The sequence below is a fragment of the Malania oleifera genome, chromosome 2 (genome assembly GCF_029873635.1).
Source record: "Malania oleifera isolate guangnan ecotype guangnan chromosome 2, ASM2987363v1, whole genome shotgun sequence".
Taxonomy (NCBI): domain Eukaryota; kingdom Viridiplantae; phylum Streptophyta; class Magnoliopsida; order Santalales; family Ximeniaceae; genus Malania; species Malania oleifera.
Window position 1 is genome coordinate 129,388,072 of NC_080418.1, and position 17,120 is coordinate 129,405,191.

A 17,120-nucleotide genomic window follows, 5' to 3' on the forward strand; every position below is an offset into this window, starting at 1 on the left:
TAATATTTAATATTATAACTTCAAAACTACTTTTAAAATAAATGTAAATTTAAAAATTACTCCATAAAACTTTTACCATCTACTATAACAGTAAAATTTAATAACCATATACTGTGACTGTTAAATTAAACTTTTAACTTTAAAACTGTAAAAATATTTAATTATACACATATATATACTTTTTCTTATACGTTTCATTTAGATCGCCATTTAGGCACAGGAATTACCTATTTCATATAAACATATACTTTTCCTTTAAATCATCAATAATTCTGTACACGTAATTAAATATGTATAAACATATATTGTAAAAACCACTTTTAGGCCTTTAAGCCGTATGTCACGTTTACCCCCATGACTGCGTTGTGCGGTCCGAAAACTGAACTTAACTGACTGGCCGACCAAACTAAATCAATATACATACTCATTAAGTGAGATTTTTCTTATTAAGTCCTGGTCCAGAATCAGGTGTGCACTCAGGAGAAATCTCCTAACATATAAAACCTCTCTGTAAATAATGTGGGTGCACTCCGATCCGTTTAAACTTTAAGTTACGGTATCAAGCATCTGTAACTTTGAACTTCTTTTGTCATAAGGGGTTTTAAAACCATCTTATTATAATTTATACAATTTAAAATAATATCATGAAAATCTCATATTTACTCATACTTTCATGAAATATGCAACATAGAAATAAATTAACGACACACAATTTTTATGTTAAAAAAATATATATATATTTTTAAATAAAAAGAAATGCTGAAAATTACCCGAGTGGATTATATAACATTTATTAACCCAAAAATGAATGCAAGAATAGTAAAGATTGAAACTGGTATAATTAAATATGTGTAAAAATAAACTCAGGAGAATTTTTTGAAACTAAGTAACATAATCGAAATTCACTTACAAATAAATTTGGGTATAAATTTTAAATGAAAATCTAACATAATCAAATTTACTTGCCTTTTGTTTACCTTATACTACGAATACAATGAATATCTCTAAAAAATGAGATCGGAAAAAGTGGGTGAGTGAGAATTTACTCAAGAATTTTCTCTCCATCACTAATTCTTTCACTCATTAATTCTTCTCTTCCTTTGATAATTTTTTTGAAAAATGAAGGTTGAGAGTTTCCTATTTATAGGAAATTTTTTGGGAAGAAAATAAAATTAGTAAGAGTGTGGGGAGAGGAGTGAAATTATAATTTTTTTAAAATAAAAAAATAAGCATGGGATGGGTTAGGTATGTGTTAAGTATGGGATGGGGATGAGGATCATGTGGGGAAAATGTGAGTGCTTGCCGACACTCCCATTTAATTAATTTTTAATTAATTTGCTTAATTAATTAATTAATGAATTTTTAATTTTTTTAAAATCCTCATTATTTTCATTGATTATTTTTAAGTTATGTTTTAGTTTTTTTTTTGAAAAAAAAAATTAAATTCGAATTTCGAAAATTCATGTGGGTCCCACACAACTTTGAGACCCAAGTGGATTCTACGTAACTTCCATAGTTCTCATACGGTTTTATGAGTCCTACACAGTTTCGAGACTCAAGTGGACCCCCATACGACTTTGGGACTCATGTGAGCCCCACACGATTTTGTGGGTCCTAGATAGGATACCTATATTATTATTATTTTATCATATATTTATACAAATTATATCAGTCAAAACATTATTTTATGTACTTATTTACGTAAGCAAAGAGTGTCTACCCTGTTTTAACTTATGAAATTCTATTTTGATTAGACCGACCTCCAGGAAGCGACTGAGCCGTAGTGGTCTCTAAGCACTCACTTAGAGAAAATCTTTCTTAAGCATCAAACATGAAATCAAGGATCCTAACAGAGAAACACTTTCGTTTTGATTCTAACTAAATGACTATTATTATTATTCTACACTTTTTTTTTTAGTTATTACACTTCCTCTCAATATATGATCTCATTTTTGTATGCTTTACTTCAATTTGTTCATACTTTAATATGTATTTTACTTCAGTTCAATAATGACCTTGTTTTTCAATTGAAGTATGTTTTTTTCATTTTGATTTAAATTTACAAAAAATTTAATTTAATCCACATTGATGCTCCCACTCCCTTCTAACACTATGCAAGTGTGTTTTGATTGCAAGAAAAAAAAATAGGAGTATTCAAATAATCTATCTAACAAAATTAAATTTGAATGCAAATAAAAGTTTTGAAGTTTGAGTTTGAAATATTTTTTAATTTTAAAATGTTTTATAATCTCACAATCTAAGATAATTTATTTTATTTACTGTCAGTTTGTTTCTCGTAAATAAATTTAAATAGCATGCCTGTGTTTGGAGCACTATGATGGACGACATCGATGTCATTTTTATTGGACGACATTGTCGGTCGATGCACCTACTATGCCACCTCGTTCTCGTCCAGAGACATTATATCAGTTCTCTTTGCATGTGCTTGACATGAATGATGATTACAAAATACCTTTTGGTGGAGATGATCCACAGATAGGATGACAATGGGACAAGACACTTGATGTAGATGACCAGCAGGGAGAGGGTAGACGCATACGGCAGCCACTTATAAGGAGGAGTGAGTGAGTCGCTATTTCAAACATTAAATGGAGTAAGGGTAGGTTTAAAATTACTTGAAATGAGATAGTGAAAAATAATTAAATAATTCATAATCTAATAAATGAAAATGTTTTCGATTGGGTGAATTGACAGAAAATGATTCATCTAATGACTTAAACTTTTTGTTGTTTTTGGTGTTGAATTTATAATACGAATTGAATATCAAACATTTAGATTTTGAATTTAAATTTTTGTGAATTAAGTAAAATTTTATAAAAATACAAATTTAATACTTAAAATTTGTATTACTCCAAACATAATTTTAATTTTAATTTATTTTTTATATTAATACTTGTCAAATTATAGACGTTTGTATGCATTTAAAAATCGAGAAATTTTTGTCATTTTGAGTAGAGGGCCAATTATGGTACAAAGTTTAAAACATTTATTATCTCTATATATGAATATTTAATAGGAATAAATATGCATTTAAGGGGTTAATTAATAAGAAACAAACTCCCAAAAAAAATAACAAGTCAGTTCTTTATTTTTTTTATTGGGTATAAAAGTAATTTAGCTTTTCAACGATCAATAATAAGAAATATGTATTTTTATATATATATATATATATATATATATATATATATACACGCGTGACAAATCTCACAGCATCAAGTCATGAGATTTGATTGAATAGAGCTATTAGATTTTTCATGCGTGATAAATCTCGTAGGACGAAACTGTGAGATTTAATTGACCAGAACTAGACTTTTGATTCTTGGTAAATCTCGCAGCATTAAGTTACGAGATTTTGTGGAATTTTTTTTCTAAATAAAGTATTATTTAATATTTTATTTTAACATAATAATAAAATGGGAAAAAATTCTATGAAATTGATCGAGTTTTAATTTAATATTTTAGAATACCGCCACGACGCCGTCCTTCTTCTCTCTCTCTCTCTCTCTCTCTCTCTAATTTTTTCTCTCTCTACATTTCCGCTTATTTCGCTACGGCGGGGACGGCGGCACGGACGGTGAAATCTAGAGTTTCGGTGGTCTAGGGCTCGGAGAGTCGGAGAGAGAAATCGAAGCGATCTCGATCTCGAGGTTTTTGGGTGGGAGGCGGACGAGGAGGAGGAAGAAGAAAGAGAAGAAGATGAGCTTCGATCCAGTCCCTTCTAACTCCCAAGTGTAACCTAAATGAGCAGATTTCGCAGCTTATGCAGTGCAAGCCCTTGTCCGAGCAAGAGGTTCCATTTCTTTCTATTTTTGTTGTCACTTATTTTTTCTCCTAATTTTTATTTTTGGGATCTTTTCCTTCCCTCCCCCCAACCCAAAACATAGGGTTTAAAGTTCAGCTACTAGCCAATACAGATTTTATATATGTAGAAAAGGGTAAAGTTCAGTCATGAATTGCCCTTCATGGCTGTTAACCTTGATGTGGAGAGAGAGAGAACAGAGCAGCAAATTTCTCCCGTTTTTTTTTCTTTTGTACTAAGTGTCACTGAAATCTTTCAGTTTCTCGAAGGAAAACTGTCATGATGTTCTCTATTAATTGTAATACTTTTATTTTTGTTGTCACTCTTACTTCTCCTAATTTTTTATTTTATGATCTCCTTCCCCCAACCCAAAATGGAGAGTTTAGAGTTCAGCTACTGTGCCAAAACAGATCTTATATATGTAGAAAAGGGTAAAATTCTGTCATGAATTGTTTCCATGGCTGTCAACCTTGATGGAAATGAATCAATCACTACTATAATATTTTCGTTAAATGCAATATTTTCTATTTTTGTTGTGACTGATTTCTTCTCCTAATTTCTATATTTATTTTGTAGCCCCCCAACCCCCACCCCACACACACAAAACAATGAGAGTTAAGGTTTTACTACTGGAACAGAACAAATCCTATATATGTAAAAATGTGTAAAATTTAGTCATTAATTGGCCTTCATGGTTATTAACCTTGATGGAAATGACTCTGTGGCAAGTGATTACCATTCTGAATGAGTATTGATTTCAGATTTGATAACATCAGCGTGACCAAAACTTCAGTGAAATCGAGGACATAGTGACTGTAGATGTTCTTCAAAAGTTGCTGACTAATTGAGCATTTGTCAAACTTGAATTTCAAGAAATTTTCAGGTCTTATCAACAGGTACCTTTTGAACGGTTGTGTGATATTCTTTGTAGAAGATCCAACATATACTTTTTGAACTGTTGTGTGATATTCTTTGTAGAAGATCCCTTGATCTGATAAGTATTTTATTGTCCTTAAAAAATCAATAATTGTTGTCTTGATTTGAAGTTTTCTTGTAGAAGAACATTTGTTTTGTTATGAGCTGAAATGGTCACTGTAATGGATGCATTCATTTCATATCCTGCCAGGTTGTTAATAGTAGAGTCTTCACTACTGTTTTGTCTCTTGTTGCAGACCAGGTTATTGTGTTAGAAGGCTAAGGAAATATTGATGGAAGAAAGCAATGTTCAGGTTTGCTTCATATTGGCCTTCTTTTTGTGCCATCACTAGTTTTTAAGGCTGCATCTAGTTTTTTCAGTATCTCTTTTGGTCTTGCTTCACTCTTGTTTTGGATAGGTTTGTGCCTTCCCTCTTTTAAGTTCCTTAATCTTATCCATGTGGTTAACATCTTGAGGATAGCTACATAATAACGCGACATCTCATCAGTTTTCAGCATCTTATTATCTGAATGCAAATGCCTGGGAGGCATGGAGGGGGCACTCTTTAGCCAGATATTGTTCCAGCTCATCAAGCCCCCCTCCACATACCCCTGAAGATATCTTCAACTCTATTGCTTTGCTGTTTTTTTCCCTTGGAGCAACCTGTTTATTGCCTTCAAGCAGCAGGTTTTAATGTGTTCATTGCTACACTAGTATCTGTACTTTATGGTTGAATCTTATTTGTTGCTTTAATCTGATTTTCCAAGGTGGTTTTCTTTCAAAATTTTGTATAAAGTTGTATACGGCAACAGTTTGCTAGCAAATTTTTATTTTCACAAGAAAATAAGAAAATATTTTAAGAAGAGTGTTTGCCTGAGATAAAAACTGAAGTGTGTTTTCTATTCTGTCAGTTGTACTTCTTGTTGGTTAAATAATCAGGGAATTCAAAACCTCTGATCACTTTAGCCCCAGGGGAGGGGGATGAAAGGGGGGGCATCTATTTTGAGCATTTTATTTTGCAGCCTGTCAAAAGCCCTGTAACAATCTGTGGTGATATTCATGGGCAGTTCCATGATCTTGCAGGGCTTTTTCAAATTGGGGGAAAGGTACAAACATCGAGTCTTTTGCTGATCTTTTGGAGTGGGAAAGATGACTCATAGTCCATAATTTAATGTATTACTGCAAATGGGAGATTAGGTTTATTTTTTTGCCTATTCTGTGACAATGTTGAATGGAGAATGGAGATTGAGGCTAGTTATGTCTTCAAAAGGTTAACAATTATGAAGAAGAACAAGAAGAAGAACGACGAGAAAATGGATCAAAAAGCTAGTAGGAGAGGATTAGTTAAGAGATTTGAGAGCAAAACATTGTTTTTTTCCTTGTGTTTTGCATTTCAATTTTGATCCTTTTAGTTTTAATCATTACCTATAGATGAAAAACCACTTTAAGTAGCAATTGATTTATGGTCTCGTGCCTAAAAAGAAGAAGAAAAAAGAGTAAAGAGTGATAGATTTAACTAGGAATCAGTGCACATAAAAATTTGAAACGAAATTATGAATCTCAAAACTTCTTTCTTGCTACACTGATGATTACCATGCTCACTTACAAATTGCCTCATGTAAATAAGTTTTGAGCTGTACTGGTAATTACATGGGCGAACTAAAACTCAATATTCAGCAATTGTGGAAGGAGTGCAAATCCCCCCTGGTCATGCACCTTGCATTTCTGGATATATTATTTCTTTTGACATTAAATGCACCATAAGTATATAAATTGCATCTCCTGGTCTGTCTTCTAGTCTCTTTGTATGTTTTTTTATTTTATTTTATTTTATTTTTTGGGGCGTGGGGTGCCAAACTTTACTACCCTTTTGGTCTTATTTGTCATTATGTGTTGTTATTATAGTATTATTATTTAATAGATTTTTTTTTTTCATTAGATTAAGCCACTCATGTTTACTTTTATTGTACTTTTATTAAGCCAGTCTCTGTGTGTGTGTGTGTGTGCTTTTTTTTTTTTGGGAGGGGGGGGGGGGGTTGGTGCCAAACATTACTACCCTTTTTGGTTTTATTTGTCATTATATGCTGTTATTGTTATTATAGTATCATACCCTTTAGGAGATGTTCTTATTAGATTAAGCCACTCATGCTTACTTTTATTTTGCTAATCTTTTATTCACATATTTTTCAGATGTATTTGTGTGTATAAATGTGCCAGAAATTGTGCTTTCGTTCGTTTTAATGCTATATTTTTTTTTCACTTGTGATTGTATTTTTGATTGGCAGTGCCCAGATACAAATTATTTGTTTATGGGAGATTATGATGACCGTGGATACCATTCAATTGAAACTGTAACTGTAAGTATGACTTGCTGTATATTGCTTTTGTCCTGTCTTGGAAATATTAGTTTTGGTATGCTTTCAATCTGAACATGTGTTACCTATTACTCTCTACTTGTGTGCATGTGAGCGCTAATGACCTATCTCTTACTTTAAAATTTTTTGCATTGCAACCCCTTTGCTGGGGGTGCTAACAAACTTTATAATATCGTGGTTTTGGTTAATTAGTTTTCCTATAGTCCTAGTTGGTAAATGCTATGCTGCCATTTTAGAGAAGCCTTTGATCAGACGTACTTATTTTGCCTTTCTGTTTTTTACTTCATTAGATGTGCTCTAGTATTGCCTTCCTCATTTTCTGTTGAACTCAACTTATGATGCACAGACAGAATTAACCGCTTTTTCTGTGTGTATGCATGCAACTCATTGAAAATTTGGTTGTTTTTTGTTCAACTTTGCGCATGGCTACATGCACACATCCCAAAAGCGGAAATTCTAGTTTCTTTTAATGCTCACCCTCATTAATTGTATCCATCTTGTATTTGTCCAAATAAGAAAATAATGAAATCACCATGTTCATTTGGCCTTGCAACTTGCAAGGGCCTCAGAGATTGTTAGGACCTCAGGAATCCAGAACTTGAGCAGTAGCAATGATTTGACGCACACAAAGTTATGTCTCTTGCTATCCCTTAGGTTGCTGAGGACCACACTGTGTTATCTCCAAGGATTTGTACTACCAGTCTACCAATAGAAAAAGAAAAAGAAAAGAAAAGCTAGAAGAGAATTTACTGGAGAAGATTCAAATATTCCACAAGATGCAGTCTATATGGATGTGTTGCATGTGACAACTTAAGGACCTGATAAATGGGCATCTTGCCATTCATGTAGAGCTATTTTGAAAGTCCAAGCTATGTGAGTCTGGTTTTGCATGTTGCAGATGTAATTGACTGACTATACCACCCTGAAAGTTTGATTGGACCAGCACTTAAATGGTATGCTTCACTCGACAAGAGCAAAGTTCAAAACTGGAGGGATCTGGCTAACCGATTCTTGAAGCAATACCAATTCAGTGCTGGCAATCTGTAGATAGGATGAGCCTTTAGAACGTGGAAAAGAGAGGTTCCGAAACCTTCAATGATTATGTACAAAGATGGAGGGAAGTTGCTGCTTAAGTCAATCCACCATTATCCGACACGGAAATGATTAGTACCTTTGTGGTAGCTATGGCAAATTGATTTGGGTAACAATTCATCCATTTGGGCAACTATTTACGTAAAACAAAGAAAATTTTTTAAGCTTGTCTACATGTGAAGTAAATAAACTTTTGACCTTTGAACCCGTTTAAACTTCATGCACTGTTCCCCCTGTTATACGTGTACGAGGGGGTTGTTGAGACTGGTTTCCAAAATTTCAAAACAACTTTTAGTTCTAGGGAGAGAGACTCTTTTCTGGAGTAGAGAGGCGTGGGTGTGACATGGGGGTTATTCAATCATTTTTTATGGTACTTGGGAAAAGTAAAAGGGTTGTTTGCTAGCCATGGGCATGCCTATCTGCCTTCCATGGTTAATCTATTGCAAGTTATTAGAACATGATATCAATACAATAAGATAAAAGTGGGTTTTGTGCATTGCGACAAAAGGAGCCACTCTGTGGCATGCCAATAGCATATGCATTACCCTTATGAAGGCAGATAGGCATCCCCATGGCTAGCAGACAACCCTTTTACTTTCCCTAAGTACCATAAAAAATGATTGGATAACCCCCATGTCACACCCTTGCCTCTCTACTCCAGAAGAAGAAGAAGAAGAAGAAGAATTGCATACGATCACCGCTGGCGATCCCCACTCCTCCACCCTCTCTTTCGTCGATCTGATTTTAGGTTTAGTTTCCAGCGCAGAATATTTCTTGTAATAATAAAAGTGTAAAGCATACCTTCGCTGTTTTGTATTTCTGATACAAAGCGCATGACATATCAACCGCTGGCGACAAGTTGGTGCTTCTTGTTGTAGTCTGCATGATCAGAAACCATCACCTCTTCCCTTTATTTTCTCCACTCCTCCACCCTCTCTTTTGTCTATCTGATTTTAGGGTTAGTTTTCAGCACAGAATATTTTTTGTGATAGTAAAAGTGTAAAACATACCCTCGATGTTTTATATTTCTGATACAAAGCACATGACATATCAACAATCCTTCTAGGCCCCAAAGTAAAACCTCTCTTTCCAAATACACCCTTAAAATGATTTACTAATCCCTTGGCGGTTGGGGGGGCCGGGGGTGGGCGTTCATGACATCTTCTAAAATACGATGTATATGACATCTCATTTTTACTTTTATTTTAAGAGCAAAATCTAATATAATCTCACATTTTGTAAAAATGAAGAATTCTATGAAATATAAGATTCCTATGACAATCATTGTGTATCAAGAACGAATAAATTTTTCTAACCAATCACAGACATGTGTACACAATATTATTGACAAAACAATGACGATGCATACTTTACATCATGAAGTCCAGTATTTTATGTCTAATGTTTGTATCATGAACGAATAATATTTTCTTGCTAATCACAAACATGTGTACACAATATTATTGCAAACAATGATGATGCGTACTTTACATCATGAAGTTCATTAGTTTATGTCTAATGTGATTCCGTGCATTTTCGTGGAAGGCCTATTACCCTTTTCTTTGCGCTTCTTTTGTGACTTGACGGAGAATCACACGAAACTAGGATGAGGACAAGACCTCTACTTGTTATTTGTCTATCATGGGCTCCTTGTGTGAATAAGGTACATTCATTCTAAATTCCCATTATTGGGCGCATAGTAGTCAGAGGCGCGAGGCGAAGGCGCGCGTTCGCCTTGCGCCTCAAGAAGGTGAGCGCACAATTATTAAAATGGTGTAAAATATCTATTTGGGGTAATATATATATATGAGCATATGAATATTTAGTTATATTAGAATTTAAAATGCCAAAACATTCAATAACAAAATTGGAAATTTAATAAAATTGCCAAGACAAAGCCCAAAAGCATCAACAATTCAACATAGTTCAACATCAAAAGAAAAGAGTACAATAAAAGATTTCAAAATATAAAATCTAAAAATCCTCCTCAATCACCACTCATCACTCATCATCAACTAAGTCGGCGAAGATATCATCATCTTCCTCTTCATCATCAGAACTGTTTTCTCCAACATCTTTTTCCTCTTCCATCTCCTCTGCACTATCCACTTGGATTTCATCCTCATCTACAAGTTCCAACATTGTGGTCCGACCCCTAGCACTGGTTGCACTACTAGATGAAGCCCTTCCTCTTCCTCTAGACGATGATGGCATATTTGTACTTATTCTTGATCTAGTGTGATGCGGGGGGTTATTTAGTCCAGCAGCTCTAGCAACAGAATCCCAAGTCAAATTATCATCTTCAAACACAAGTTCACCATCCTCATCAGAATCACCATCCATCCTACCAATCAACCGCTCATTACTATCATCAATGTCCTTTAGGAGGATGGGATCAATGGTGTCACGTTTGTCGTATCGACGCCTCAGAGTTCGATTATATTTCACAAATACCAAATCATTCAAGCGTTGCTGGGATAGCCTATTTCTCCTTTTGCTATGAAGCTGCAAAAAGTTTAAAGTAATATGGTTAATAATGATTCTAAAAGCAGTAGATTGGTAGTTCTTGTTCTTTAATAATTAATCCATGATATGCTAATGACTTACATGTTGGAATATGCTCCAATTTCTTTTGCAGCCGGTAGCACTACACGTGAGGCTAAGAATTTTCACAGCAAACTTTTGCAAGTTTGGAGTTGTTGATCCATATGCCATCCACCATTGCGCTGTTATAAAATAAATTTTAAATGAATATCTACTAGGTAAATAGCAAAAATAATTTTCAAAAATAGAGAGGTAGTACAAATGTCACTTTACCTGGTGCTTTTGTCTTCCTTTGTCTCACTGCCAAACTAATTCCAAAGATGCCACTAGCGGTATTGTATTTTTCCAACTCATTTGAAACTTTATCATGCATTTCAATAGTTGGCAGTAACCTTGCAATACATTTGTACAAACCCGTCATAATTTCTTCATCTTGCAAAATGTTGGGGTTTGAATAGAAAAATTCTGGATTCAAGTAGTGTGCAGCTGCATGCAACGGTTGATGGAGTTGGCATCCCCACCTCGTATCAATAATTTCAAATGGTTCCTTGAATTTATCCTCTCTCTCACCAAAAGCCTTAGCTATGGCTTCCTTAGCCCTATCCATTGCTTCATAAATGTATCTCATTGCAGGCTTCTTTTCCCCATCAACCAAACGGAGTACACGAACAAGTGGATCTGTTAACTTAAGAGCATAGACGATGATACTCCAAAAAGTAGGCATCAAAACAATAGTAGCTGCTCTTTTGCCAGCCGCCTCCTTTGCCCAGTAGTATTCCAATCTTCAGAAGTAAACATCTTCCTCAAGTTGTTCTTTTGAAGATGGATTGAACGAAGGGTGATGAAGGCAGTTGCAAATCTTGTAACTGCAGGTCTTAGCAACTCCTTTCCTCTAGTGAATTGTCTCATCAAGTTGACAACGCCAACACGATTATAGATATAGCCATTCAAAAAGATTGTCCTTTTCAAAGTTGCATGAATTGAAGGCATCTTCCCAATATCCTCCAAAATTAAATCAATGCAATGAGCAGCACACGGTGTCCAATATAAATGTGTCCTCTTTGCTTCCAACAATCTCCCTGTTCAAAAATCAAGGAATGAAGCCATTAAAATATTAAAATTAACAATATATACACTATAGAAAGTAGTTCTAAAAATAAGTTCTTACCTGCTGCAACATAGTTTGACGCATTGTCAGTTACCACTTGAATCACATTTGATTCTCCAATTTCCTCTACTATCTCATCAAGTAATCTATACATTCTATTTGCATTCTTGACAATATTAGAAGCATCAATAGACTTGATGAATACTGATCCCCTTGGAGAGTTCACTAAAAAGTTGATTATGTCCTTATTAGCAACCGAATCTCTCCAACCATCAGACATAATTGAGCAGCCATATTTTGTCCATTCCTCCTTATGGACCTTCAACAACTCTTTCATTCGACTAACTTCCTCCTTTAGGTAAGGAACTCTCACTTCATGATAGTAAGTGGCTTTATTCCAGGACCATATTGTCCAATCGATTCAAGTGCCACTGCAAAGCTGCTCAAACGTACAGCATTAAATGGTATCCCAACATCATACATCCACCTAGAAAAATCTCCCATAGCCTTTTTTCTTAGTTCTTTCTTGCATGCTTCATTTATTGATGTTTGCTTCATCTTCCCTTCTTTCCTAGCTTGAACCGCTTTCTTTGGATCGGGAGTAAAAAACAAGTCTATAGGCCCCTTCTGTTTTGGTTTCTTCAAGTTGGATTGGTATAATCTTTTACTTCCATCACTAGTAAGCACTCTCTTGCCACGAATGTCAATTTCTTGAACTTCATCTTCTTCATCTTCCCCGTAATTATCTATATCATCAAAGTCGGGCAATAACTCATTTTCCTCCTTTTCCATATCTTTCTTCAACATATACTCTTTAATCTCCTCACGTACATGAGCAGGGCACTTAGAGCATTCTTTCACATTTCGAAATCCTCTGACAATGTGTTGTTTTGCCCGAAATATTCCTCCCCTTGTGACTTTAGCGCAAAAATTACAAGTCAAATTATTTCTATTTTTTTGATCCTCCAAATGTGCTTACTTCCATGCAGGATCTTTCTTTGCTGAGGCCTCACATCCAGAACTAGAATCCATTTAAGATTTTAGACTTGGTATCCCGTATCCTAACTGAAAAAACAATGCATCATATATTTAAAATTTAAGACTTACATAATGCATTTCCAAACAAATTAAAAAACAATAGCTAAATTTCAATAAAAAGAATAAATATTATGTATTAGTTATAATTTATAAACTTACATTAATTAAACTTAATATTATAAATTAAAAAACAGTAGCTAAATTTCTGTAAAAAAAAATAAATATTATGTTATTAGTTATAATTTATAAGCTTACATTAATTAAACTAAATATTATAAATTAAAAAACAGTAAGCTTACATATAAAGAAGAAGAAGAAGAAGAAGAAGAAGAAAAAGAGCCGGCAGCAGTTAGCAGTCAGCAGTCAGCAGCACGCAGCAAGCATGCAGCAGGAAGAAGAAGAAGAAGAAGAAGAAGAGAAGCAGCAGGCAGCAGGACGCAAGCAGCAGCAGAAGAAGAAGAAGAAGAAGAAGAAGACTTACAAAGGTTCGAAGGCTTAAAGACGATCTCCAGCTGGTTCGAAATGTTGAAGGCGACGTGACGAACTCACGTCCTGCTTGAAGGCAATCAGACGAACTCACGACTGCTTCGAAGGCAGGCAGACGAATTCGCGAGGGCTCCGGCTGGTTCGAAAAGAAGTCGCGCAGGTCTTGCTTCTTCAAAATGTCGAAGATGAACTCACGATCCTGGTCGAAGCTCAAAGACGAAGTCGCGAAGGCTTCCGGCTGGTTCAAAGGCTCACAAACGAACTCACGAAGGGCTTCGAAGGGTCGAAAGGGGCTAGGGCTCTGTTCGTTTGAGTCGAATGAGGGATACGAGTCTAGTTTAGGCTATTTCTCTCCTTTAAATGGCTTAAAAATACACAAGGCGTGCCTCACTGCGCCTCGTCTCGCCTGGGGTCGCCTCTTGCAGGTCGCCTCGCCCCCCCTGGTATGAGGCGGCAGACTCATCGCCTCATTGCGCCTTGCGCCTACTTTTAACTACTATGATTGGGCGTAGTGAACAATTTTAACTTAATGCCAAATATGGTGATTAGAAATTTAGACACCATATTGGCCTTTTTACACTAATGCTCCTAAAAAGTTTGACATTCACTTAATTTGAGTTTTATAAATTTGGTTATGCAATACCGTAAAATTTTAATGATCTCCCACTTGAATTGCATAGTTAAAACTTTATAGAGAAAAATAAAATCTTCCCTAACTAAATCACATAACATATAGTCACAACAAAGAATGTCAAATGTAAGCAAACACCATCCATGTTAAGGGTACTTGCCAAAGTTACCACCTTGGGACGTGGCTTGTTCCTTAGGACTATTTGCTAAGGTTTCCAACTTAGATGGTGACGTGCTCTTCAAGGGTATTTATCAAAGTTACCGCCTTGGGAGGTGGCCTACATTTTAAGGCTATTTTCCAAGGTTATCACCTTGAACGGTGGCTTGGTTTTCAAGGCTATTATGCTAGGTGGACCTATTTGGCTTTTTTGCCTATCCATTTTGTCAAGTTTCCTCAAATGGCCTACTTGGCCGAGTTTTTCCTTGCCCCTTAGACTAAAAAAAACCCAAACTTATATGCCCTATAAGGCTAATAGAAAATCTAATAACATGTGTTCTTGGAACTAAATCCTTGTTAATTGAGATCTAATATGATAAGGCCTTTGCTTACCCTTTTTTTGGGTTTCTTGACCTCCTCAAGCCTTGGAGTCAAGTTGGTATCTTTAATCCGAGGAGCTACTCCACCTCTTTATTTTTCGTTTTCCTTTTCCCTTTGTTTTTGGCATTGGGCGTCTCCAATGGGTGGCAAGCTTTTGTCCTACATCGAATTTGGGCATTTCATTGAGTTCCTAATATGCTCATCGCTGTGCTCTTTTTCTTTGTTGGTTACACAACTTGAGCCATTCCTTCACGACTTTCTTTGATTGGAATCTTGTTAATGTCAAAAATGGTTTGTTTGCATAATTATCAATCCAAAGTGAGCGTAATGGTTGTGGTTCGGAAGTCAAGCGATGGCTTGTTCATTTTCTACGACCTTGTTATAGGGATTATCATGTTTATTTTCGGAAGGACATGACCCCTTACTTGGTGCGCCAACATGTTGATGAGAAAATCAAGCCTTAATTTTTGTATGCATGGATCACTAGTGATCAAATACAACCAAGGGAAAATTGATGACCTCTAGGGGCCTTCTTCTATGCTTAAGTGATTTTAGAAGATAAGGGAATAAAATAAATCAAGCATGTAGATATTGCATTGATATACTTGCCAATATTACTTCTCGCCTATACCCTATGAGTTATATAGTATGGACTACTATGTTTGTTGAATGGCTTTATAGTGTGGCCTCCTATGCATGTTGTGTTTTCCTATAATGGGACGTCTCAAAGTATGTTTTATGGTCTTATGGCACCAACGTATGCCAACAATGGGTAATCTTCGCTTCATTATCCAGGGAAAGGTTCCATATCAACTAGTGTCATTGGTCGATTCTAAGCATTTATTTAACCACACATGGCCCAACGATGACATATCCACACGCCCACAATTCCCACAACTTGCTCATGCATGGCCATGTGACCTCTCTATGCATTTTGTGTGGCCTCATGGTGTAACCTCCTTGCATTTATTACATATGACTTGTGTTATACATCCCTTACATCTTATATCTTGTCCCTCTGTGTAGTAGCCTCCACTTTTAACTTTCCCAAAATGTTTAATGCCACATGTTGATGGTGACTTTTGGCATTTTGGATGTACTATAGTTGTATTATAGTATTAGAGAGTGTATTGGAGAATCCTAGAGAATCTCTTTTACCTAAACCTCTCCTTCTCCTTTTTGTACGTGAGTTTTCCTTAGCATAAATTCCCTCCACATTTATTTAGGAGTTATTGACTTTATGTGGGGTTTACACCCATCTATTACCCCCATTATTCTCTTGGGATTGCATTCCTTTCTTAAATTATGGGCAACCTTTGGTTTTCGTATTGAATATCTTCCAACACTTTGCAATGATTTGGATGTATTTTTACCCTCCTCAGACGCCCCCCCTCTGAAATTTTAGTAGGCGGTCTATTGCCAAATCCCAAAAGGTGCAATATTGGCACCTTCTCCATTTTTCTGCAGGATTTTGCCCCATTGGCTTCCTACCCTTTCCTAAGTGTAGATCAGTGTGTCTGATGATGATATTGTCAGGGGGTTTTGTGATTTTCTTACAAAAAATCAAGTTTTCCATGAGATGAAGCATGATCACTCATGCTTCTCTCGAAGCAATTCAAAGGTTTCAAGTTTTATTTTTACAAAACCTTGGAGTCACACACCCATGATGCGACTTTTGGGTATTCTCCAAGTCTACCCGGTTTCAAGTGGGGTTTGTGCTTTCCTTTACAAAAATCCACAACTTTACAAGTTTTTACAAAAATAAAAATTATTTCAAGACAATCACCCATGAAGTTGCTTGAGAGTGGAAAAGTGATTTTATCAAAATGTGTAAACTTGTTTTCAATCTCTATTTTTATAGAGAATCTATTGGAAAACTTATTTGTAAATCAAGAACATAATGTTTTCCAATGAAGGCTTCAAGATTAATCAAGGATTCCAAATGTTTTTCAATAATGATTTTGAATGATTGCTTTCTTTTCAAAATTGTTTTTGAACACGGTTTTTGAACTATAGATGGCTTGATTCCTCTTTTGAGGATATGTACGTAGCCTACTTACTAGGTTCAGCCATACCAAACAAAAAATTCGAGTCCTCTTGCATTGTTTCATCATTTGCATTCTTATGTATGTTGTGTGTGTGTTCTTTTGTGTTATTTGTTTAGTGTTTTGATTAGGCATAAGATGAAAGTCTTTTAAGAGTTTGCTTTCTTGCAAAAATCATTTCGTATGGGATGTACACACACAAGAGGTAAGCACGACAACCATTCAAGGGAATGGGTGTTTTAGGGTGCTAACCCTTTAAATTCTTAAGAACAGGATTTAAAGTGTTACCTTCCCTATTCACAATTGTACTCTTGAACCTAATCTCTTCAAAAGACTTTCCTTTATTTTGCCTTTTCAAAAATAAAGTGACGACTCTATTTTTAAAAAATAAGAAGGCAAAGTGGATTAACCGATGGTTCGGATAGTCTATACTTGTTGGTTTTCAAAATGGTCACCAATTGTTGGCTATCCAAATGGGTCCTCCAAGCCCGATGTTGACACAATTCAAGTGGGAGATTGTTAGAATTT

General features: G+C 35.3%; 1 protein-coding gene across 3 annotated transcripts in view; it reads left to right on the top strand.

Moving 5' to 3' along the window:
* Positions 1–3,481: 3,481 nt before the first annotated feature.
* LOC131147783 (E3 ubiquitin-protein ligase HOS1) overlaps positions 3,482–17,120 on the top strand; it is a 32,467-nt gene continuing 18,828 nt past the window's right edge. For 2 of the 3 annotated variants that reach the window (XM_058097350.1, XM_058097352.1), the window contains exons 1-3: positions 3,482–3,811; positions 4,993–5,049; positions 7,022–7,093. In XM_058097350.1, the coding sequence (XP_057953333.1) occupies positions 5,029–5,049; positions 7,022–7,093 (93 nt within the window). In that variant the 5' untranslated portion in view covers positions 3,482–3,811; positions 4,993–5,028. Of the gene's footprint in view, positions 3,812–4,992; positions 5,050–5,244; positions 5,424–7,021; positions 7,094–17,120 lie in introns of all 3 variants that reach the window. The other variant, XM_058097351.1, reaches the window with a different exon arrangement.